At 46.3% G+C, this 26,179-nt stretch overlaps 1 protein-coding gene across 2 annotated transcripts in view; it reads right to left on the reverse strand.

Moving 5' to 3' along the window:
* ACOX1 (acyl-CoA oxidase 1) overlaps positions 1-26,179 on the reverse strand; it is a 96,972-nt gene that overhangs the window by 68,504 nt on the left and 2,289 nt on the right. For both annotated transcript variants that reach the window (XM_073606136.1, XM_073606135.1), the window contains exon 2: positions 20,577-20,736. In XM_073606136.1, the coding sequence (XP_073462237.1) occupies positions 20,577-20,736 (160 nt within the window). The remainder of the gene's footprint in view (positions 1-20,576; positions 20,737-26,179) is intronic.

A 26,179-nucleotide genomic window follows, 5' to 3' on the forward strand; every position in this document is an offset into this window, starting at 1 on the left:
AATTTGGGGTGCCCCTACCTTTTGGTGGCCTGCTGTTTTTTTAAAGAGATGTTGAATCCAAGTCATCAGGCTCAGATAAGGTCTTTTTCCCACTGACCAAGATCTGTGGCCAGAGCCAAAAAAAATTCTCCTGGATTTACATTTTCATGGCAGGTAATGGTCTCATTGAGAACAATGGTTGATGAGACATCTGTCTAGCTTCATCATCGAAAATGTTATCAACAAGCTTATCATCCCCCCCCCCCCCCCCCCCCCAAGAAAGTCCTGCATAGCCCAATTTTCATCCAATCAAATGGATGCTTAGATTGTGGTGGACTTAGCTTTGTACAGCAGCTCCGCAGTCAATTTGCCACAAGATTATATGATAATGCTCAGCGAACATTTGCTGCTCCAGTCTGTGCCGCTGCAAAGTGACTCCTGTGCGATTTGAAAGGTAAGTAATACCTTAAAGAGGAGTTCCACCCGAGGTCCAGTCAAAAAAAAAAAAAAAAAAAATTAAAAGTCAGCAGCTACAAATACTGCAGCTGCTGACTTTTAATTGGACACTTACCTGTCCCAGGGTCAAGCGATGCGGGGATCGAAGCCCCGCTCGTCTCCCCCTCCGTTCAGCGGTGCCGGCATTGCAACTGTGGGTGCCGGGCTGTGGCTTCACAGCCTGGCACCCACTGCGCATGTGCGAGCGGCGCCGCGTGCCGTGATTGGCCGCTCAGTCACCTGGGATCTGTAATGGGTCCCAGATGATTGACAGGAGGGAGGGAGCAGAACTGAGCCCTTCCTGTGCCAAGGGGGAAGTGATGTCACCAGCCCAGGTACTGGAAGAGGCAGACTACGAGGAACCACCTAGCAACAGGCATTTAGAGGTAAGTAAAAAAAAAAAAAAATAATAATATCCAAATGTTTTTTTGTTTTTTTGATTTTTCATGTACTTTTTTTTTTTTTGGGTGGAACCCCACTTTAAAGTGGTTGCAGACCCTCCCACATAACTTTTGCTCATGTTAATCAGCAGTGAATACAGTGCAAATCGCTGTGTGTAGATGTCACTATACCTCCTCTGTTTGCTTGTAATCTGTCCCGTTCTATTTAATGACGTCACTCACACTTGCGCATCTTCTCCCTAATTAACCTGTTAGTCTAACCACATACCGACCGGGCCATAGCCGAAAGACAGCTACAGCGCGGTCAGCTTATGCTGGGAGGGCGTCCATGGATGTCCTCCCAGAATCCTGCTCTCGCGTGCCCCCTGGGGCGCGCACCCGAGAACATCTGTGACCGCTGATCGCGGCCGTTTACCATGTGATCGCTCCGTCAAACGACGGAGCGATCACATGTAAACAAACCGACGTAATGTCATGATGCCGGTTCCTCCCTCCCCTCTGTATGCCGATCAGTACAGAGGGGGAGAGATCGGATGGCAGCAGCGATGTGGGCTGCATCTGTAGTGCCCACAGCGCTGCTCAGTGACAAATACAGTCACATCCATCCATCCATGCTCAGCCATCCCTCCATACTCTAATGCCCTGCAATACCCAGCACTACCCCACAATACTCTGCAATACCCAGCCACGCGCAGCCATACCCAGCCTCTGTATGTGGCCAGGCTGTGGAAGTCTCACACATGTATCGCCGTACTCAGGAGGAGTAGGAGAATCTATTTCGGGGTGTCATGTTTGCTATGTACATGCTATGTGTTAGAAATATTGTATAAATGGACAACTTTTTTTTTTTTTCTTAAACACAAAGTGTTTTAACCACTTCCCGCCCGCCGTCATATGACGTCCTTGACTTTGTGCGGGGATATCTGAATGATGCCTGCAGCTACAGGCACCATTCAGATATCAGCTTTTTCAGCCAGCGATTCCCTACACCATAAGAACGATCATAGTGGCTGTTCCACTGCTTGATCGTTCTTATGGGAGGCGAGAGGGGATGTCCCCCCCTTCCCGCCGCCCTCCGGTGCTTCTACCGTCTCACCGCTACACTGATACGATTGAAGCCAGGATCGTTTATTTTTTTTTTATTTCAGGCTTCCCAGCCCAGAGGTGAGATGTGGGGTCATATTGACCCCCATATCTCACTGTAAAGAGGACCTGTCATTCCATATTTCTATTACAAGGGCTGTTTACATTCCTTGTAATAGGAATAAAAGTGATCAAAAAAAAAATTTTTTGGGAAAAAAGTTTCAAACTAAAATAAAGTAAAATGAACAATAAAAAGAAAAAAAAAAGTTTTTAAAGCGCCCCCGTCTGTGTGCTTGCATGCAGAAGCGAATGCATATGTAAGTCCCGCCCACATATGAAAACGGTGTTCAAACCACACATGTGAGGTATCGCTGCGATCAGTAGAGCGAGAGCAATCATTTTGGCCCTAGACCTCCTCTAACTCAAAACATGTAACCAGTAAAAAAATTAAAACCGTCACCTATGGGGGATTTTTAAGTAGCGACGTTTGGCGCCATTCCACGAGCGTGTGCAATTTTGAAGGGTGACATGTTAGGTATCTATTTACTCGGTGTAACTTCATCTTTCACATTATGCAAAAACATTGGGCCAACTTTACTGTTTTGTTTTTTTTTTTAAGCACAAAAAAAAGCGTTAAAAAAATTGCTGCGCAAATACCATGCAAGATAAAAAGTTGCAACAACCGCCATTGTATTCTCTAGGGTCTTTGCTAAAACAAACATATATGTTTTGGGGTTCTATGTAATTTTCTAGCAAATAAATGATTTTTACATGTAGGAGAGAAATGTCAGAATTGGCCTGGGTGCTCCAGAACACCTGGAGGTGCTCCCCTGCATGTTGGGCCTCAAAATGTGGCCACGCTGTGTAAAAGTCTCACACATGTGGTATCGCCATACTCGGGAGTAATAGCAGAATGTGTTTTGGGGTGTAATTTGTGGTATGTACATGCGGTGTGTGAGAAATAACCTGCTGATATGACAATTTTGTGAAAAAAAAAAAAAAAAAAGGAAGAAGGAGGAGCAAGAACTCATCTAGGTGGTCCTTTATTAAACTCTCCAGTATCTTCCTGACTATAGAAGTTAAACTAATAGGTCTATAGTTACTTGGTAAAGACTTTGTTCCCTTTTTCAATATGGGCACCACATTGGCTCTACGTAAATTCAGCGGTACTATTCCTGTCATTACTGAGTCCATAAAATGTAGAAACAATGGCTTTGAAATGACAGAGTTAAAATTCTTTTAGGATCCGTGGGTGGATGCCATCTGGTCCAGGTGCCTTATCCATTTTTTTCCTTGTCTCAAAATTTGTGGATTATAATACTTTTGAGCCATTACGGATCATTTAGGGCTGTGTCACTACCATCCCCATTATGGACATGAGCTCCCCCATGCTCCTTTGTATACACAGAGCTGAAGAAAGCATTTAACCCTTTCACGCCTAGCCTATTTCTGACATTTGTTGCTTACAAGTTAAAATCAGTATTTTTTTTTTTTGTGAAAAAAAAAAAATAAATAAATAAATAAACTCATAAGTAGTAAAGTTAGTCCAATTTTTTTGTATAATGTAGAAGATGATGTTACGCCGAGGCGACGCTTTAAAAATAAATTTGACGGTTACCACATTAGACTTACAGTGATTGTGTGATTTGAACAGTTTACGTGCGCGACTTACGTATGAGTTTTCTTTGTTGCGTAAGTACGCGGGGACGGGGGCGCTAAAAAAAAAAAAATAAATAATAATTTTTTTTAAAGTGACAGTGTAAAAAAAAAAAAAAAAATGAAAAAAGAAAAAATCTGATCACTTTTATTGCTGTCACAAGGAGTGTAAACACCCAAACCCCAAATCCCTCCTTTGCACTTAAAAGTATTCAGATCGCCAAAATTGGCAATTCTCAATACTGTCATTGTTTTCTTTTTAATTCGGCGCCATTGGCAGCCAAATAAACCGGAAGTGACATTGTGACGTCACTTCCGGGATATTTAAATAATGATATTTGAAGCGCTTCAAATATCATTATTTATTCTTTTTAAGTGACTCTGAAAACACTCTCTTTTGATAGCAGCCTCACTTGGTTTTATGTGTAATTATCAGCTATTTAGCATCACAGCGCTTTGTGTTTTATATATATTACTTCCGGGATATTACATCGGAGATTAGATCAGAGCCGAATCCAGCTTCGTTCGAGTCTCAGCCTAGCCGGCGAACGTGCCGAATGGTGGCTCAGGTCTCCCGGTAGGACGGGAGGCCCGGGAAGAGCGGCGGAAGGACGTCCCTTCCCGCTCCCTAAGGGTAAAAGCCGAGTGCCAACCTACTTCAAGTCATGAACGCAAATTTGCGTACAGTCAGCGTGAAGGGGTTATTAAATTTGCCCTCTTTGTCCCCAATCACCCACTCTAGATTATTTTGTAAAGAGCATACATGCTCAGACCTGACCTTTTTAGTATTAATATATTTGAAGAATTTTTTTGGGGGTTTGTCCCACTATCTTTTGCAATCTGTCAATCATTACTTTTGAATTTTTGCGTCCTTGATTTCCTTTTTACAAATTTTGTTATATTCGCTGTAACATTTAAAAAGAACATATTTCAGAGGGTAGTATTGGCGGCATTGGTGGTAGGTTGACTAAAGCCTATAAACCCGAGGTAAGTATAGTAACAAGTCATATTTGCAACCTCAGAACACCCAATAAGGAGACAGTTTGCGACCGGTCAAAACTAAGTGGCCTGTTCACCAATGCCAGGAGTCTGGCGGACAAGATGGGAGAACTAGAGCTACTGTTGTATGAGGAGGATTTTGATTTTGTAGGAATTTCACAAACTTGGTTAAACAGCTCTCATGATTGGCTGGAATCCATTCAAGGGTATTCCCTATATCGCAGGGATAGAGAGGGTAAAAAAAGGGGGAGGGTTATGCCTGTATATCAAAAATGATGTACAAGTGAATGTGAGAGATGACATAACTAAGGGAGCAAGGGAGGAGGTGGAATCCTTATGGGTAGGAGGTGCAAAGGGATGAAGGGGGAAAAATAATACTGGGAGTATGCTATAGGCCCCTGTCACGGGCATGGCCAGAGCGGAGGCTGTTGGAGAGGACTGTGTGCAAGCCTGTTGCCCACCGATTATGGGCCCTAGCATTTGAGGTGAATGAGAAATCCAGTCTGAACTGTATTAATCGGACTCAGTCATGTATATATTGTATGGGGACTCCTTACTGTATACTTGTGTCCCTGAAGAGGGAGGGGGGATTCCTCCAGCAGCCCCCTGCTGATAAGACTGATTCATTCTGCTGGGACACATCCTGTGAGGAGATGCTGGTGTTATCAACATGTGTTTATGTTAATTGAGAGAGCTGATCACATTAGCCACCAGCCCTGGCTAATAGACGAATGGTCTAGGCTGAGGAGGGGGGAGATTGTTGTTTGTATTGTTAATTGTATTAATGTGTGAAGCTCGGTGCCCACAAGACTGTCATCTGGTCTGGGTACATTTTGTAGTAAATTAGGTCATGTTAATTAGGTTAGCTTTGAGTCATCCCTGCTGTATAAAGGTCTGTGAGATCTCAAAATAAAGGAGTTCTGATGTACTCCAAGACTGGTGTTGTCTAGTTCTTGGGGTTCCTATGGCCAGATCCATTGGACTCGTGTTCCAGAACTTAGGAAGCGGTATATGACGGAAGCACTCAAGCAGAGTGTGGGGCGTTCCGTGACATTGGTGGCAAGCAGCGGGAAAGCTTCCTGAAGTCTGGGACATCCAAACTTCCATCTGGATCCAAGGTCCAGATAGCAGAAGAGGAGAGGTACAGATACCAGCCGCCATGGATGAGGAATTCAGAAGGAGGTTGCGAGAGATGCAGATACAGCACAGAGGACCAGTATCGGAGCAGGTCCTGCTGGGATGGTGTGATTCTATTCGCTGCAAACTCTGGAAGGAAGCGCTAGCCCGTGAGCAGCGACACCAGGGAAAAGTTCTCCCCTCCATCGAGGAAAGGTACTGGTCGCAGTACGGACTGCGGGTGCGGTTTTTGGGAGAAAAACCACACAAGAAGCAGACAGCTGAATTAAGCAGGCTGGTCTGGGCAGAGATGAAGCTGGATGAGAGCTACAGAGCCCTCCGGTGGTATGTATCCCAAGCATGTCCCTGGATAGCGGATGACAGCCCAACGGAAGGCTTAAGCTACGGCGGCTTGGGACTGTTGTTTGTGAAGCTGACAGGGGACCCTAACTTTGGGAGTGATTTGGAGCGGCGGGTGGACGAAATCATGGATTTCAGAGAAGGGCTACTGAACATTTCGGAAGTGCACTGGGCACAGGAAGATTTGGAGTTTCTGGCCATTCAGGAATGGGAGCTAGAGATCGCCTACAGACGGCTGCTAGACATTGCTCAGTGCCAGGGCTGGGCTCCCTTTGCCTGGGACTATCAGGAAATACCAGCTGACAACCCTGAAATCCTGGCTGAAGAGTCGGCAATGTGGCAGAGCGATAGTGTGCTTTGCCAACCTGCTCCCACAGCTATGGAGGCGGAGATCTTATGGCGGATGCAGCAAGTGCTGACTGACCTTGATGATCCTGTTTCTGCATGGGATGATCTTGGATGGAGGAATGTGCCTGTCCAGCAGCATGCCAGAGAATCTGCAGTGGAAAATCTGGAGATTGCCATCCCCAAAACTGAAGTGCTGACAACAGGGCAGAGCTCTGCTAACCTCTGCCCAGCACTGATGGCATCTTCTGAGTTCCACGGACAGGAGATGGTGAACCTCTATCCACAGACACCAGTTATAGAGGTAGAGGATTTAATAGACTTTTCTGCTGAGGAAGAACAACCTGATGAGCCTCCAGCAGAAGAGCTGCTATCAGGGCCAAAGTTCACTGTGTTCTGCCCAGCACCAACAGTGGCTTCAGCCTTCCTGAGAGAAGAGGTAGTCAGCCTTTCTCCCACAACACTGACAGGGACATGTGATTTTCTGCCAGCAGCATCTATGGAGTTAAAACAAACTTCTCCAGCTGAAGATCTGGTAACTGAACAGAGGGTCCAAGACCTCTGTCCCACACTTTTACCAATTCCAGAGACTGGGGATTTAATAGATGTTTCTGTAGAGGAGGAACCACCTGGCAAACCCCCAGCAGAAGTGCTGGCAACCGGACAGAGGGTCCAAGACCTCTGCCCCACACCTGCAGCAATTGTGGAGGCCCAAGGTGAGGAGGTGGCAGTCTATCGCGAGCTGCAGATCAGGATCCAAGGAGAGAATGCAGTCATCACCTCACAACTGCAGCTTGATCTGGTGTCGGTTGATGGGGCTTCAGTCCCCACCTGTATACCCCAGGGATGCTGGGCAGTCGGCCCAGATCCCCAACAGCAGGATGGAGTGAGCCCAGTCCCCCTGTCTTCTCTCCAGCGGCAGAAAGGATTCCAGGGAGAAGGGCCAGTCCGGGCCTCTCCCCAGCGGCAGATATGTTCTCTGAGAGAGGCAGAGGATGGCTGGGTGAGTAATGCACTGTTTGGGATGATTTGTTTGGGGTACTGTGTGGGTACAGGCAGTGGAGGACTGGAGCTGTGGACTAACTTCGGAGTCAACCCGTCTAGGGTCTCCTCCTGTGTTAGTCTCCTGCCGAAAGGGGAGAAATGTCACGGGCATGGCCAGAGCGGAGGCTGTTGGAGAGGACTGTGTGCAAGCCTGTTGCCCACCGATTATGGGCCCTAGCATTTGAGGTGAATGAGAAATCCAGTCTGAACTGTATTAATCGGACTCAGTCATGTATATATTGTATGGGGACTCCTTACTGTATACTTGTGTCCCTGAAGAGGGAGGGGGGATTCCTCCAGCAGCCCCCTGCTGATAAGACTGATTCATTCTGCTGGCACACATCCTGTGAGGAGATGCTGGTGTTATCAACATGTGTTTATGTTAATTGAGAGAGCTGATCACATTAGCCACCAGCCCTGGCTAATAGACGAATGGTCTAGGCTGAGGAGGGGGGAGATTGTTGTTTGTATTGTTAATTGTATTAATGTGTGAAGCTCGGTGCCCACAAGACTGTCATCTGGTCTGGGTACATTTTGTAGTAAATTAGGTCATGTTAATTAGGTTAGCTTTGAGTCATCCCTGCTGTATAAAGGTCTGTGAGATCTCAAAATAAAGGAGTTCTGATGTACTCCAAGACTGGTGTTGTCTAGTTCTTGGGGTTCCTATGGCCAGATCCATTGGACTCGTGTTCCAGAACTTAGGAAGCGGTATATGACGGAAGCACTCAAGCGGAGTGTGGGGCGTTCCGTGACAGCCCCCTAAACAGAGGGAGGAGTAGGACCTCCTATCACAATTTGGATTAGCGGCAAGGATGGGAAGTGTCATCATAATGGGGGACATTAATTATAGAGACAGACTGGGTGGAAGGAACCGCGCATTCATCTAAGGCGCGCAAGTTCCAAAATGTCTTGCAGGACAATTTCATGGGTCAGATGGTAAATGCACCAACTAGAAACAAAGCATTACTAGACCTACTGATTACCAACAATACAGACCTAATCACGGATGTGGAAATACAGGGCCATTTAGGAAACAGCAATCACAGGTCAATTAGTTTCAGTATAAATCACACCAATTGGAAACATAAGGGAATACAAAGACACTGAATTTCAAAAGAGCCAACTTCCCTAAATTATGAGCCTTGCTAGAAGATACAAATTGGGATAAAATCTTAGGAACAAAGAACACAGAGGAGAAATGGGTATGCTTTAAGAGCATATTAAATAAGGGCATTAGCCAGTGCATTCCAATGGGAAATACATTTAACAGAGATAATAAAAGTCATGGGTGGCTTAATTCCAACGTAAAAATGCATATAAAAGCAAAGGAGAAGGCCTTCAAAAAAAAATACAAGGCTGAGGGATCATCGTTAGCATTCCAACTTTACAAAGAATGCAAAAAGTAAAGTAAGGGTGCAATCAGGGCGGCTAAGATAGAACAAGAACGGCACATAGTGAAGGAGAGTAAGAAAAATCTCTAAAAAAAAGTGCATAAATAGTAAGAAAGGGAGGCCAGATTATATTGGTCCCATAAAGAATGATGAAGGGAATCTGGTTATTACTAAGGATGGAGAGATGGCGAAGGTATTGAATTTATTCTTCTCCTCAGTCTTCACGAGGGAATCGGGGGGCTTCAGTAACCAAAACTGCAATGTTTATCCTCATGACACGTCACAGGAAGCACCCTTGTGGCCAACAGAGGACAGAATTAGAAATAGACTTGAAAAACGTAACATTAATAAGTCACCGGGACCAGATGGCTTTCACCCGAGGGTCCTTAAGGAACTCAGTCAAGCAATTGCCAGACCATTGTTCCTAATTTTTACGAACAGTCTGACTGGAAGGGTACCAGCCGATTGGAGAAAAGCCAGTGTAGCACAAAAGAGGCCGAGATACATCCCTGGGAATTACAGACCAGTTACCCCAACATGAATTGTATTCAAGCTCTTGAAGGGGATGATAGGGGACTATATACACAAGATTTTAGTAATGACAATAGTATCATTAGCAGTAATCAGCATGGATTCATGAAGAATTGTTCTTGCCAAACCAATCTATTAACCTTCTATGAGGAGGTGAGCTGCCATCTAGATAAAGGAAGGCCCATAGACCTGGTGTATCTGGATTCAGCAAAAGCATTTGATACAGTTCCCCATAAAAGTTTACTGTACAAAGTAAGGTCAGTTGGCATGGACCATAGGGTGAGTACATGGATTGAAAACTGGCTACAGTTCAGAGGGTAGTGATAAATGGGGAGTACTCGGAATGGGCAGGGGTGGAAAGTGGGGTCCCCCAGGGTTCTGTGCTGGGACCAATCCTATTTAATTTACTCATAAAACGACCTAGAGGATGGGATAAATAGTTCAAGCTCTGCATTTGCGGACGATGTTAAGCAGGGCAGTAACTTCTCTGCAGGATGTGGAAACCTTGCAAGAAGATCTGAACAAATGAATGGGGTGGGCAACTAGATGGCAAATGAGGTTTAATGTGGAAAATTTAAAATAATGCATTTGGGTGGCAAAAATATGAATGCAATCTACTCAACAATGGCATGCAATCCTATTTGACCTCGCTGCTACAGGAGGTCCACTCCTGGTAAGAGTCCCCACTTATTGAGTGATTATCACACGGAGATCTCAATTTTTCTTTGGTGGTGGTTAAAGTCTTGGAACATTTCATCTTGTTGGATCTTTCTCATTGATGAACCTTGTTGCATTTAAGATTATTTATTCACCTTTAAGAGACGTTTACATTTGTATCATCATTTTTTTTTTTATATGTGTAACTGACTTTTCACATTACTCATTTAGTATACTCACTTTGAGTATTCGAGGCAAGAGAGAGAAGAGAGGAGCGCGAGAGAGAGAAGTGCGAGAGAGTGATAGGGATCGAGAGAGATAGAGATTTTTTTTTTACATTACGGAAACATGACATTCACAGGGGTGTTTAGACTTTTATTATCCACTGTATAAATACATACGTGGTCCACATAGTGAACTTTGTGTTATTCACTTTAAGGTCATCACAGAGGTCAAGGGGGCAGTCGAAGTTTGGAGCAAAAGAGATTAAGGCTCGGTTTCCACTAGTGCGACTTGTCATGCGACTTTGGACACAAAGCTGCATGACAAGTCACAACAGCCCATTGATTTCAATGGTACCCGTTCCCATCTATGCGACTTAAAGTTGCAGCAACTTTGAAAAGGTTCCTGCACCACTTTGATGCGACTTTTGATGCAACTTTGATCCAGAGAATGTACAGTTGGAGCAAAGCTGCACTCCAAATCGCGCGACTTTGGGGTCGCAATAGTGGAAACGTAGCCTTAACCTCCAAATAAGGAAAGGTCTCTTTATATTAAGCTGTGAAAATGTGGAATAGACTCCTTCAAGAGCTGGTTCGGGCCAGCTCAGCAAACTGTTTTAAATAAGGCCTGGATTATTTCCCAAATGCAGAAAATATAACTGGATACTAATATTTATAGGTAAAGTTGATCCAGGGAATATCAGATTGCCTCTTGGGTGATCAGGAGGGAATTTTTGTCACCTGATGAAGAAAATTGGATCATGCTTTAGGCTCCATTCTCACCCGTACGACACCAAAGTTGCGCAACTTTGGATGGGTACGACTTGGATGCGACTTTTAGATTTGACCGCTGAAAATAGACAGCTGTTGCACAACTGTCACATTTATAACATTCAGGTGCAACTTTCATGTGACTTTTGAGGGTTAACATTAAAGTCTATGGCCCTCAAGTCGCATGAAAGTCGGACCAAAGTAGTGCATTAATTAAAAGCCAGTTTTACTGGACTGTGCAAGATCTTTTAAGTCATTTTGGGTTGAGAACAATGTACAAAAGGACAGTTTCCTGATCTACTCACGTAGGAGGAGTAAAGTGCATTCCTGCCTGCATGCGACCTTAGCCTGAAGTCAGTTTATATGACTTTATCTGCTCAAGAGATTAGATTTTGATGGCAAGAACAGGGTTAGTCTGCACAAACTCCAAACTCTACATACTTCGCATGAACCAAGGCCGATCTTATAAGTAGATAAAATATGTACACACATACATAAGATAAAGCTTATACTGTATGTTATGCTATATGGCTTTTGCTCCCCAAATATAATACAGTTGTACTCAAAAGTTTAAATACACCTTGCAGAATTTGTAAAATATTAGCCATTTTTGCTGCACCAAATCCACAAAACAGCCCCAATACAATACACTAAACACTACCCGGAGAAGCCTCACATTGCCATAACCCCGGTATCCTCTTGTTCGGCCGGCGGTCTGGTTTCTGATAAGAGTGGTCTCTGCGGTGGATTCTCCGCAAAATCACTTTTATCAGAGGCGGGAGAGGGCCCCCCCTCCGCTGCGCTCCGGTGCCCTCCGCCGTTTACTAGAGCCGTCGGCAGCGGCGGAGCTGATCGGATCTTCACCCTGGCTGGGCATGGAGACGAGTGAGGGGGAAGATGGCCCCCACCCGTCTTCATAACAATGCAGGGCGGAATCAATGTCAAAACGTTACTTCTGGCTACAGCTCTTAAAAGGGCCATTTAAAAAAAAAAAAAAAAATTTTAAATGACAAATTTTTTTTTTTTTTTATTGCAACTTATGCCCCGTACACACGATTGGACTTTCTGACAACAGAACCATGGAATTTTGTTCGAAGGTTGTTGGCTCCAACTTGTTTTGCATACACACGGTCACACAAATGTTGGCCAACAATTATGAACGCTGGAACGTGGTGACGTACAAGACGTATGATGAGCCGAGAAGAAGGAAGTTCAATAGCCAGTGCAGCTCCTTCTGCTTGATTCCGAGCATGTGTGAACTTTTGTGCGTCGGACTTGTGTACACATGATCTGAAATTCTGACAACAAAAGTTTTGTTGGCGGAAAATTTGAGAACCTGCTAGCCAACAGTGACGGAAAGTCCGACAACAAATGTTCGATGGAGCATACACACGGTCGGACTTTCAGCCAACAAGCTCACATCCAACATTTGTTGTCGGAAAATCCGATCGGGTGTACGGGGCATAAGTGTAAATAGGAGATCTGAGGTCTTTTTGACATCAGATCTCATATTTAAGTGGTCCTGTCATGCTTTTTTTTTCTATTACAAAGGATGTTTACAATCCTTGTAATAGGAATAAAAGTGACACAATTTTTTTTTTTATTTATTTATTTTTTTTAAAACAGTGTAAAAATAAAAGGTAAAATAAATTAAAACTTTTTTTTTCCTTTAATGCGCCCCGTCCCGCCAAGCTCACATGCAGAAGCGAACGCATACGCGAGTAGTGCCTGTATATGAAAACGGTGTTCAAACCACACGTGAGGCATCACCGCGATCGGTAGAGCGAGAGCAATAATTCTAGCCCTAGACCTCCTCTGTAACTTAAAACATGCAAACTGTAGAATTTTTTAAATGTTGCCTATGGAGATTAAGGGTAAAAGTTTGTCGCCATTCCACGAGTGGGTGCAATTTTGAAGCGTGACATGTTGGATATCAATTTACTAGGCGTAACATTATCTTTCACAAAAAAAAAAAATTGGGCTTACTTTACTGTTGTCTTATTTTTTAATTCAAAAAAGTGTATTTTTTCCAAAAAAAGTGCGCTTGTAAGACCGCAAAAAAAAAAAAAAAAAAATGTATAATGTTTGGGGGTTCTGAGTAATTTTCTAGCCAAAAAAACAGTTTTTAACTTGTAAACAACAAATCTCAAAAAGAGGCTCGGTCCTTAAAGGGGTTGTAAAGGTTCACTTTTTTTCTTTTTTTTTTTTTAAACAACACAGTGGCCCCGATCCACGTCTTCTGGGGCCCCTTTGGCGGCTGTCTCGGCTCGTTCCCACATCAGCAAACCCCCTCTGGGAAGTGAGGTCTTTCACTTTTGAATACCTACTCATGGTATTCTAAATGTGTATTCCCCTCACACATTGATGTATTCTAATGCCGCGTACACACGGTCGGACTTTCCGGCATACTTGGTCCGGCGGACCAGAGTGTGCCGGACAATCCGCCCGTGTGTGGGCGGCGGCGGACTTTTCCGGCGGACTTCTTCCCAAAAGCCCGCCGGACCTAGATTTTAAACATGTTTGAAATCTTTCCGTCGGACTCAGTTTCGGGCGGAAAGTCCGCTCGTGTGTGTGCTGGTCCGACGGAAAGCCCGCTCGTGTGTAGGCTGGTCCGACAGACCAAATACGACACGAGGGGATGGTATTGCATCTCGCGCTCGCTGCAATAGGAAAAACAAATCTTCCTATTGCGGCGAGCGCGGGGCATACCAGGCCCTTAGGTCTGGTATGGATTATAAAGGGGAACCCCGCTACGCCGAAAAAACGGCGTGGGGTCCCCCTAAAATCCATACCAGACCCCGATCCGAGCACGCAGCCTGGCCGGTCAGGAAAGGGGGTGGGGACGAGCGAGCGCCCCCCCCCCCTCCTGAACCGTACCAGGCCGCATGCCCTCAACATGGGGGGTGGGTGCTTTGGGGGAGGGGGGCGCCCTGCGCCCCCCCCCCCCCAAAGCACCTTGTCCCCATGTTGATGAGGACAAGGGCCTCTTCCCGACAACCCTGGCCGTTGGTTGTCGGGGTCTGCGGGCGGGGGCTTATCGGAATCTGGGAGCCCCCTTTAATAAGGGGGCCCCCAGATCCCGGCCCCCCACCCTATGTAAATGAGTATGGGGTACATGGTACCCCTACCCATTTACCTAGGAAAAAAGTGTAAGTAATAAAACACACTACACAGGTTTTTAAAATATTTTATTAAACAGCTCCGGGGGGGGGATCTTCCTCCGGCTTCGGGGGTCTTCTTCCGGCTTCGGGGGTCCCTCCGCTTCATCTTCTCCCGGCGTCCGGTTGGTTCTTCTCCGCTCTCCGGCCTCTTCTCCCGGTGTCGCAGGTCTTCGGCCGGCCCCTCCGCTCTCTTCATGTAGCTCTATTGCGAGCGGAGGTCCGGACTTCTGGGCTTCTTGGCTTCTTGGCTTCTTGGCTTGGCTTGGCTTCTCTTCTCTTCTCTTCTCTTCCCCCAGATGTTGACACGACGCTCTCTCCGGCTGGACTGGTTTCTGAGGGCTGCGTTGTGACTTATATAGGCGGAGACCCCGCCCCCATATGATGTCACAGTCCCTGGGCATGCTGGGACTGTGACGTTTTAGGGGGCGTGGTCGACCACGCCCCCTAAAACGTCACAGTCCCAGCATGCCCAGGGACTGTGACATCATATGGGGGCGGGGTCTCCGCCTATATAAGTCACAACGCAGCCCTCAGAAACCAGTCCAGCCGGAGAGAGCGTCGTGTCAACATCTGGGGGAAGAGAAGAGAAGCCAAGCCAAGCCAAGAAGCCAAGAAGCCCAGAAGTCCGGACCTCCGCTCGCAATAGAGCTACATGAAGAGAGCGGAGGGGCCGGCCGAAGACCTGCGACACCGGGAGAAGAGGCCGGAGAGCGGAGAAGAACCAACCGGACGCCGGGAGAAGATGAAGCGGAGGGACCCCCGAAGCCGGAAGAAGACCCCCGAAGCCGGAGGAAGATCCCCCCCCCCGGAGCTGTTTAATAAAATATTTTAAAAACCTGTGTAGTGTGTTTTATTACTTACACTTTTTTCCTAGGTAAATGGGTAGGGGTACCATGTACCCCATACTCATTTACATAGGGTGGGGGGCCGGGATCTGGGGGCCCCCTTATTAAAGGGGGCTCCCAGATTCCGATAAGCCCCCGCCCGCAGACCCCGACAACCAACGGCCAGGGTTGTCGGGAAGAGGCCCTTGTCCTCATCAACATGGGGACAAGGTGCTTTGGGGGGGGGGGGGCGCAGGGCGCCCCCCTCCCCCAAAGCACCCACCCCCCATGTTGAGGGCATGCGGCCTGGTACGGTTCAGGAGGGGGGGGGGGGCGCTCGCTCGTCCCCACCCCCTTTCCTGACCGGCCAGGCTGCGTGCTCGGATCGGGGTCTGGTATGGATTTTAGGGGGACCCCACGCCGTTTTTTCGGCGTAGCGGGGTTCCCCTTTATAATCCATACCAGACCTAAGGGCCTGGTATGCCCCGCGACGGGGCTCGCAAGGTGTCAATCTAGCCGATAAAAGCGGCAAGATTGACATCCTTTTCTAGTCCCGTCGCACCTGAGTCACGTTCAAAATGAACGGACTTGTCCGTGTGTGGGCAAGTCCGTTCATTCTGAAAGTCCGCCGGAACTCCGGCGAAAGTCCGTCGGAAAGACGGGCGGACTTAGCCCGCCGGAAAATCCCGGCGTGTGTGGGCAAGTCCGTTCGTTTTAAAGTCCGGCGCACCTGGCGGACAAAGTCCGTCGGAAAGTGTGCCGGACCAAGTAGGATAGAAAGTCCGCTCGTGTGTACGCGGCATAAGGAACACAGCTTCATTTTATGCACCAATATTCACTATCCCAAGAGATTGTGGAAGCAAGACTGCAATCAATATACATTTTATATAAAAATTGAAGAAGGTAACAAAACTGATAGACCTCTGTAAACTAACCAATTTATTCAAGGACACCACACAGATACACAAAAGAGTTTCCACTATTCAGTATGACATCCAATAACCCTGACACTGAGTTTATTCCATAGTTTAGTACAAAGGGCAAAAGATGTCCCACATTGCATGCAGTTTTCAGTTTATTACAATCAGATAAGTGAAATAAACTGTTGATTGCTTGGAATGGTTTATGTATAGGTTTAAAGTAACCCTGTCATCTAACCAGAGACAAACTGAGCATGGGCATAATAAGGTGTCAGATTATACCTTTAAAGATCCACGAGTCCCTTAAACAAATCAAGAAAGTATGAGAGGTGAGGTTTTCATGTGCACGTCCCTTTATGACAGCACTCAGGGCCTGGTGACAACGCTGTCATATGGGGGAGGGCACTCCAAAAATCATTGTTCATGTATTTTTCAGCAAGTTCCAGTGGCTTTTCCAGTGGAGGACAGTGAATCTTAAAGTACCATCCCGCATCTTGCGGGATCCAATATCTTATTTGTGCTCCATGTCATTGCTAAACAAATTACAGGCCTGCTTTAATGTGCTACATATGGAACCCATGGTGACTAAAGTCCCTAATAGATGGCACTACGAGGTGCCTAACATTTACTTTAGTTGGGATAAGGTATATCATTCTGCTTATGTCCAGCAGCTTTACCGACCCATGCATTAGGCTACATTCACATGGCCCCATAAGTGCAGATAATTTGCCAAGTGCTATGACCACATAAAACCTGGCTGATTAGCTGCGGCCAGAACTCCCCAGGACCCTGGAGGCACACTGGCTGTATCCAGGGTTGGACGGAGGTTCTATTCGCATGCAACTGCTCATCTGAGCGGAAGCAACACTGACTATTGATTTGTACAGCGTACAGCTGCAGCTCTTCACACACAGCGTGTGAACGCAGCATTTAGAACCATGACGGACACCACCCCGCCTCACCACTTCGTCCACACAGAAAGCTTTGCATTCATTAATTAAATATAAGGTGATCTCTGAATGGAGCCCGTGCTGAGCGGCTGACATCCTATGTTCACTATGCAGTAGGCCAGCTGTTTAGCAGAGGGCCAAGAAGCTAGTGGGGATCATTGGAGTAGCGGTGAGGGGTCCTACAGATATGGTTTATGCATACGTACATTCAGGGCTGGACTGGGACAAAAATTTGGCCCTGGACTTCTTCCAGACTGGCCCACTTTAATTTTGCAGACATGCACAAAAACAGTATATAAACTATATGCAATTGCTCGAGGTAATTGCCCTGCAAAGCGGCCAGTGGGTCCTGCTGGGAGCCGGCCACTGACCTGTGGGCCCTTCAAGGAGCTGGCCACAGGCCATGGCCATCTTCCAGCAGGACCCACAGTGTTGAGGCCTTTTTTGAGGTACTGGGTGGGCACTGGGGCAGGGTAAATGGAGGGGTGGATAGATGGGATTTGGGGTCAGCTGGCCCTGGGGGTGTCAGGGTCTTTCACCTCAGCAATGCCTTCACCCCCCCTGGGAGCTTGAGCGTGTGGACTACAACTCCCAGAATTCAACAGGGTGCAACAGCTAGCTGGCGGCCATGCCCCCCAGTGAACTGACACTGACAGCTCCAGCACAGCTGGCTCTGGCCACTCACACATAGCCTCCTGATCCATGTTCCTGAGGACAGGCCAGTGCAAGAATTTTTGTGTACTTAGGCAACGGTGCATTTTACCACCCCCCCACCCCAAGGCAACTGGATACGTCCCTGACTGCCACCGTCCTATGCATACAGAAAGAGCCCCCCTTTACTATCCTATCAGAGACCCCACCCCCATTTACCATCAGGTCCCCCACGCTCACAGAAAGTACCCCCTTTACCATCAGATCCCCCACTCACAAAAAGTACCCCCCTTTACCATCAGATCCCCCACTTACAGAAATAACCCCCCTTTAGCATCAGATCCCCCACTCACAGAAAGAACCCCCCTTTAACATCAGATCCCCCACTCATAGAAAGAACCCCCCTTTTAACATCAGATCCCCCACTCACAGAAAGAACCCCCCTTTTAACATCAGATCCCCCACTCACAGAAAGAACCCCCCTTTACCATTAGATCCCCCACTCACAGAAAGAACCCCCCTTTACCATCAGATCCCCCACTCACAGAAAGAATCCCCCTTTACCATCACATCCCCCACTCACAGAAAGAATCCCCCTTTACCATCAGATCCCCCACTCACAGAAAGAACCCCCCTTTACCATCAGATCCCCCACTCACAGAAAGAACTCCCCTTTACCATCAGATCCCCCACTCACAGAATGAACCCCCCTTTAACATCAGATCCCCCACTCACAGAAAGAACCCCCCTTTACCATCAGATCCCCCACTCACAGAATGAACCCCCCTTTAACATCAGATCCCCCACTCACAGAAAGAACCCCCCTTTAACATCAGATCCCCCACTCACAGAAAGAACCCCCCTTTAACATCAGATCCCCCACTCACAGAAAGAACCCCCCTTTAACATCAGATCCCCCCACTCACAGAAAGAACCCCCCTTTACCATCAGATCCCCCACTCACAGAAAGAACCCCCCTTTACCATCAGATCCCCCACTCACAGAACCCCCCTTTACCATCAGATCCCCCACTCACAGAAAGAATCCCCCTTTACCATCAGATCCCCCACTCACAGAAAGAACCCCCCTTTACCATCAGATCCCCCACTCACAGAAAGAACCCCCCTTTAACATCAGATCCCCCACTCACAGAAAGAACCCCCCTTTAACATCAGATCCCCCACTTACAGAAAGAACCCCCCTTTACCATCAGATCCCCCACTCACAGAAAGAACCCCCCTTTACCATCAGATCCCCCACTCACAGAAAGAATCCCCCTTTACCATCAGATCCCCCACTCACAGAAAGAACCCCCTGTTACCATCAGATCCCCCACTCACAGAATGAACCCCCCTTTAACATAAGATCCCCCACTCACAGAAAGAACCCCCCTTTACCATCAGATCCCCCACTCACAGAAAGAACCCCCCTTTACCATCAGATCCCCCACTCACAGAATGAACCCCCCTTTAACATCAGATCCCCCACTCACAGAAAGAACCCCCCTTTACCATCAGATCCCCCACTCACAGAAAGAACCCCCTTTTACCATCAGATCCCCCACTCACAGAAAGAACCCCCCTTTACCATCAGATCCCCCACTCACAGAAAGAACCCCCCTTTACCATCAGATCCCCCACTCACAGAAAGAACCCCCCTTTACCATCAGATCCCCCACTCACAGAATGAACCCCCCTTTAACATCAGATCCCCCACTCACAGAAAGAACCCCCCTTTAACATCAGATCCCCCACTTACAGAAAGAACCCCCCTTTACCATCAGATCCCCCACTCACAGAATGAACCCCCTTTAACATCAGATCCCCCACTTACAGAATGAACCCCCCTTTAACATCAGATCCCCCACTCACAGAAAGAACCCCCCTTTAACATCAGATCCCCCACTCACAGAAAGAACCCCCCTTTAACATCAGATCCCCCACTCACAGAAAGAACCCCCCTTTAACATCAGATCCCCCACTTACAGAAAGAACCCCCCTTTACCATCAGATCCCCCACTCACAGAATGAACCCCCTTTAACATCAGATCCCCCACTCACAGAATGAACCCCCTTTACCATCAGATCCCCCACTCACAGAATGAACCCCCCTTTAACATCAGATCCCCCACTCACAGAATGAACCCCCCTTTAACATCACATCCCCCACTTACAGAAAGAATCCCCCTTTACCATCAGATCCCCCACTCACAGAAAGAGTTCTCCAGCAGTGCTGGAACTATACATGATGGAGAGACTGTGGGGGAAGAAAGTGTAGCTGCAGCAGCGGAGCACACAGATCACATTATACCTGTCAGATGAGAACCAGGAAATGGAGGTTGGCGTGGCGGCTCCCTGTGCACGGTGTCCCGGTCCCTTACATGTCCTCCAGGCTCCACTAGTTTCGGCTTCAGCTCAGAGGAGGTGGGTGGAGCTAAGCACTAGGCGCGCACGGAGAAGGAGGAAGTTAAATCCTCCTCCGCTCTGTATTCTGGGGCATCGCTCTGGTGACGTCACTGGTTGCTACACGCCAGGCGGCAGGCGGCTAGCAACCATTCCGGGCAGTGAGCCAGCAGTTGTGGAACTACAACTTAAAGCGGGTCTCGGCCGGCCTGCCCGGCCAGAACAAGTGACAGTCGTTAAAGCGGCGATGGTGGCCTTTTTAGGGGGCATCAGATCGGCACAGGGGGCAATCCAGGGACACTGTATTGTCCCAGAATAAAAGGATCCTGTCACTGAAACCGGCCCACTGAGCCATCGGCCCACCGGGAAAGTCCCGGTAGTCCTGATGGCCAGTACATGCCTGCGTACATTACCCCAAGCTGTTCCAATACAACTATGTAAAAAATGCCATACCTGTAATTCTTCTTTAAGTAGCACTGCGAAATATAAAATCTAGCAAAGACCTCTTCTTTTTGTGTGTTTTCAGTAAAAATCTCTCTCATCTGCAAGGCAAGTAGAGCTAGCCTACTATCTCTATATAAATATTTTACAAATTAGATGGTGTATGTGGAGAGCCCACCTCTTATACCAATAGATCTCCTCAGGGTCAGATATGCCATGATCTCTAATCTTCTTAACCATCTGAGAACTCTTCTTGATGGCCAGCTCATACCGCTCACTGCGAGACAAGAAATTGGGGTCCTCATTCTGGAAGGCTGGGTCGTTGATCACAAGACTCTCTAAAAAAAAGTAAAAAAAAAAAAAAAAACACATGAAGCAACTCCACACTATGGGAAGGCTACCTAAAGAAATATTCAAATCAAACCCCAAGAACAAAAAAATGATAGTTTGCAGTTTCCTGTCCTAGAGTGACAACTGTACTGTATTTAGGAGAAGTGTTGTCACCTAGGAAGGACATTTCCTCTCTCCAAAACAGAAAAGTGATTTGTAGTCAACTCTTACAGCCAGGAAAAGAGCTAGCTGACATCTTTTCTCAGAGGGAGGGAGCACAGGAATTTTTGGCAGGATCAACATCTATTTTTACATGCACTTGTCAAACAGATATAAAACTGTTTCAATGATATATTTAGCAGACCAAAAGGGAGCAAATAAAATACATCTGCGGTTAGACCCCTTTTACACTAGAGCGTTTTGCAGGTGCTATAGCGTTAAAAATAGCGCCTGCAAAGCGCCCTGAAGCAGCGGCTCCATTCACGGCTTTCACACTGGAGCGTTGCACTGGCAAGGCATCAGAAAAAGTCCTGCCAGCAGCTTCTTTGGAGCGGTGAACTCACTGACCTCCCAATTGAAATCAATGGGGCAGTGCTGCGATACCGCTGGCAAAACGCCGCTCCATATCTGGAATTCAGTTTTAGCTAAAACATACATATACCCTTAGTCTGTACTAACAGAAGGAAGGCTGCCATTGCGGACTACCTTTTAAAAAAAGGTAGGAGGATTGGCTTCTCATTCTCTGTGGCTTAACTAGCAAGGATGAGTTCATGTGTTCTGGCATGAGTCTGAACCCACCGGAGCTATCCCACCCTTCCCCACTCTGCAGCCGCACACATGCATGCCCCAATTGCCTATGATTGGCTGTCTGCAGTGATAGCTTCCTGGCAGTATGGCTCTTGTCTGAACATACCAGAGCTCACCCCTTTGTACTAGTTTCTGAATCCCTGACCCAAAGCAAGTGTGTAGATCAGGAAAGTCAGAACTGATATGCATCTGAAAAAAATAGTCAAGGCATTGGAGCTACATGACAGCCAGGCAACTAGGATTTCCAGAAGGAGGGGTTGGTAATGTCAGTTCCACCCCCCCCCCCCCACCCACACACACACACACAGGTGTATTCCTCCTCCATGCAGCCTATATACAGTATTACTAGGGGAAAAAAAAAAGGGGGGGGTATATAATAATAAATAGATACAAATCCAATGTCTCAGTCACCATTGGTGTTCTGTCCTCTAACCAAACAAGGCATATCAAAAAGGTAAAGATGCACCTGAAGGGAGTAAAGCTTCCAACATGGGCAGCAAAGAAGTTAATTAGACAGAAATGAGGCTTGTTGGAAGGTACAAAGCTAGGATTTATTGAATAACATCAATTAAAAAGGAACATGGAGTCCTTATGTAGCACACAATGTATCAAGAACATCCCTGCACCATGGCACTTAAAAACAAACAAAATCACAGAAATATATGTCCGGACTAAAGAAACTAGGTGAGATGTCCGTGCGAAACCACAAAAAGGAAATATATCAGGAGATAAACTCCATAAATCAAATTCAGCACTGGCACCTACAGCTCCCAAAAAAACTCTGGGGCTAACCATGTGGCGAATTGGCTGCTAGTCAGTTGTGTATTTAGGTTTTGTGCTGCCCTAGGCCTGACTCGTGCACCCCCTAATTTAAATATGACCCACCCCTTCCTGTCAAGGCCACACCCCTTGCTGTTTAAGACCTGCCCTGAAATTTTCGAGTGGGGACACTAGAGTTATGAGGGAGGGGCGGGGGGGGGGGGGGGGCAATGAATTCCCTTAATTTGCAAAGATTTCCTCTCACTTCCTGTTTAGCTATGGGGCAGGAAGTGAAGTGAAATATCTGCAATGGGACAGGGATGGTAAAAAATAAACTGACAGGGGCTATAACCCTCCCTTACTCTATCCAAAATGAAAAAAAAAAAAAAAAAAAAAAAAAAATTTGCCTATAGTTCTACTTTAAGCACAAATTTCTGATAATTTTATGGAGAGGATTAAGAAGATATAACCATGCCAATGGTGCAGCAGAAAACATATAGCACAGTGAGGAAGGTTTGTGGTCCAGGATGATAGGACAATCAAAATTAGAAACGGAGCCACTTTTCACTATCAAGTGCACTTGCCTTTAATAAATAAACCCCAATATATCTTACTATAATAAATTTTCTACTTTTTCCTCAGTTTAGGGAGAGAGATAGAGATAGAGAAGGAGATGGAGATAGAGAGAAAAAAAAAATTATAGGGGGATAGATTTATTGCATTTTTTTTTTTTTACTAGTAATGGCGGCAATCTGCGATTTTTATCGGGACTGTGATATTGCGGTGGACAAACTGGACACTTTTGGGACCAAAGAGAGAGCACGACTTATGAACACACGATCTGTCTCTACTCCTTTGAAAGAACCGGGATTTGTGTGTTTACACACACAGATCCCAGTTCTAGCTCTGTCACGAGCGATTGCAGGTGGCCGCCGGTCATCGAGCCCGCTGGGCACTCGCATCTGCTCCGGGCACATGCTGCGCCCCTAGTGGCCAAAAGAAAAAGCGATGAAAGGCAACATCGACTTGCCCAGGCGAGCTAACCTGCCACAATAAAACTGCGGCGGCTGGTCCTGAAGTGGTTAAACTCCCTTCCGCGAAAAAGTTTTATCCCTATTGTGGGGTCACCAGCACAGTATTTATAAATTGAAATCATATCCCCTCTCAAGAGTCTCTTCTCCAGATAGAATAAGTTCAGTGCTCGTAATCTTTCCTCATAACCAAGATCCTCCAGACTCTTTATTAGCTTTGTTGCCCTTCTTTGTACTCGCTCCATTTCCAGTACATCCTTCCTGAGGACTGGTGCCCAGAACTGGACAGCATACTCCAGGTGCGGCCGGACCTTGTAGAGCGGGAGAATTATCGTTTTATCTCTGGAGTCGATCCCCTTTTTAATGCATGCCAATATTCTATTTGCTTTGTTAGCAGCAGCTTGGCATTGCATGCCATTGCTGAGCCTGTCATCTACTAGGACCCCCAGGTCCTTTTCCATTCTAGACTCCCCAGAGGTTCTCCTCCCAGTGTATAGATTGCATTCATATTTTTGCCACCCAAATGCATTATTTTACATTTTTCTACATTAAACCTCATTTGCCATGTAGTTGCCCACCCCATTAATTTGTTCAGATCTTTTTACTAGGCTTCCACATCCTGCAGAGAAGTTATTGCCCTGCTTAGCTAAAGTATCGTCCGCAAATACAGAGATTAAACTGTTTACCCCATCCTCCAGGTCGTTTATGAACAAATTAAATAGGATTGTTCCCAGCGCAGAACCCTGGGGGACCCCACTACCCACCCCTGACCATTCCGAGTACTCCCCATTTATCACCACCCTCTGAACTCTCCCTTGTAGCCAGTTTTCAATCCATGTACTCACCCTATGGTCCATGCCAAGGGACCTTATTTTGTACAGTAAACGTTTATGGGGAACTGTGTCAAATGCTTTTGCAAAATCCAGATACACCACGTCTACGGACCTTCCTTTATCTAGATGGCAACTCGCCTCCTCATAGAAGGTTAATAGGTTGGTTTGGCAAGAACGATTCTTCATGAATCCATGCTGATTACTGCTAATGATACCGTTCTCATTACTAAAATCTTGTATATAGTCCCTTATCATCCCCTCCAAGAACTTGCATACTATTGATGTTAGGCTAACTGGTCTGTAATTCCCAGGGATGTATTTTGGGCCCTTTTTAAATATTGGTGCTACATTGGCTTTTCTCCAACCAGCTGGTACCATTCCAGTCAGTAAAAGTTAGGAAGAATGGTCTGGCAATTACTTGACTGAGTTCCCTAAGTACTCTCGGGTGCAAGCCATCTGGTCCCAGTGATTTATTAATGTTAAAAAAGTTTTTCCAAGTCTAATTTTAATTCTGCCCTCTGTTAACCATGGAGGTGCTTCCTGTGATGTGTCATGAGGATAAACACTGCAGTTTTGGCTACTGAAGCCCCCCTGATTCCCTAGTGAAGACTGAGGAGAAGAATAAATTCAATACCTTCACCATCTCCCCATCCTTTGTGATTAGATGTCCTTCCTCATTCTTTATGGGGCCAATATGGTCTGTCCTCCCTTTTTTTACTATTTACATACATAAAGAATTTCTTGGGATTTTTTTTGCTCTCCTCCGCTATGTGTCTTTCGTGTTAAATCTTAGCCGCCCTAATTGCACCATTACATTTCTTGTTGCATTCTTTATAAAGTCTGAATGCTGATGATGATCCCTCAACCTTGTATTTTTTGGAGTTAAGCCATCCAGGACTTTTGTTCGCTCTTTTAAATTTATTACCCAATGGGATGCATTGGCTAATGCCCTTATTCAATATGCTCTTTAAGCAAACCCATCTCTCCTCCGTGTTCTTTGTTCCTAAGATTTTATCCCAATTCATGCCTTTTAGCAAGGTTCGTAGTTTACTAGCAAGGTATAATTTACCTGAAAATTCAATTTGGAATTTAAACCTAGTGGTATCAAAGCTCTACGTTTGTAAATCCACCATTCTTCTTTTTCTTAGGAGGACTTTGAAATTACCTCCAGGGAAGTGTAAATACCCTTGATTTTCATCCCTTCACAGCTTCCTCCATGCACTTTCTGAAAATGCTTTGCTAGAGGTTCTTTAGGTTCTTTTTCCTTCACCTCCCTCATATGTGCACCAATCCTCACACGTAGTTTTTGGGTGCTTTAGGTGCCAGTGCTAAATTTGATATATGGAGTTTATCTCCCTATCTATTCCCTTGACATCTGCAGCTCACCTAGTCTCTTTAGTCTGGACATGTATTTCTGTGATTTGTCTGTTTTTAATTGGCATGGTGCAGGGATGTTCTTGATACATTGTGTGCTACATAAGGACTCCATGTTCCTTTTTAATTGATATTATTCAATAAACACTAGGTTTTTTTTTATCTTCCAACAAGCCTCATTTCTGTCTAATTAACCCCTTGGCTGCCCATGTTGGAAGCTTTACTCCCTTCGGGTGCAGCTTTATCTTTTTGATATATACAGCATTACACCTGTGTACGAGGTCCTCTCCTACACACAGGTCTATTCCTCCTCCATGCAGCCTGTATACAGTATTACACCTGTGTATAAAAGGTTCTCTTCCCCCTCCTCCTACACACACACACACACACACACGTGTATTCCTCCTCCATGCAGACTGTGTACAGTACTACACCTGTGTACGAGGTCCTCTCCTATACACAGGTCTATTCCTCCTCCATGCAGCCTGTATACAGTATTACACCTGTGTATAAGAGGTTCTCTTCCCCCCCCTCCTCCTACACACACACACACACACGTGTATTCCTCCTCCATGCAGACTGTGTACAGTACTACACCTGTGTATGAGGTTCTCTCCCCCTATACACACAGGTGTATTCCTCCTCCG

The sequence above is a fragment of the Aquarana catesbeiana genome, linkage group LG12 (assembly GCF_042186555.1).
Source record: "Aquarana catesbeiana isolate 2022-GZ linkage group LG12, ASM4218655v1, whole genome shotgun sequence".
In the NCBI taxonomy this organism is placed as follows: domain Eukaryota; kingdom Metazoa; phylum Chordata; class Amphibia; order Anura; family Ranidae; genus Aquarana; species Aquarana catesbeiana.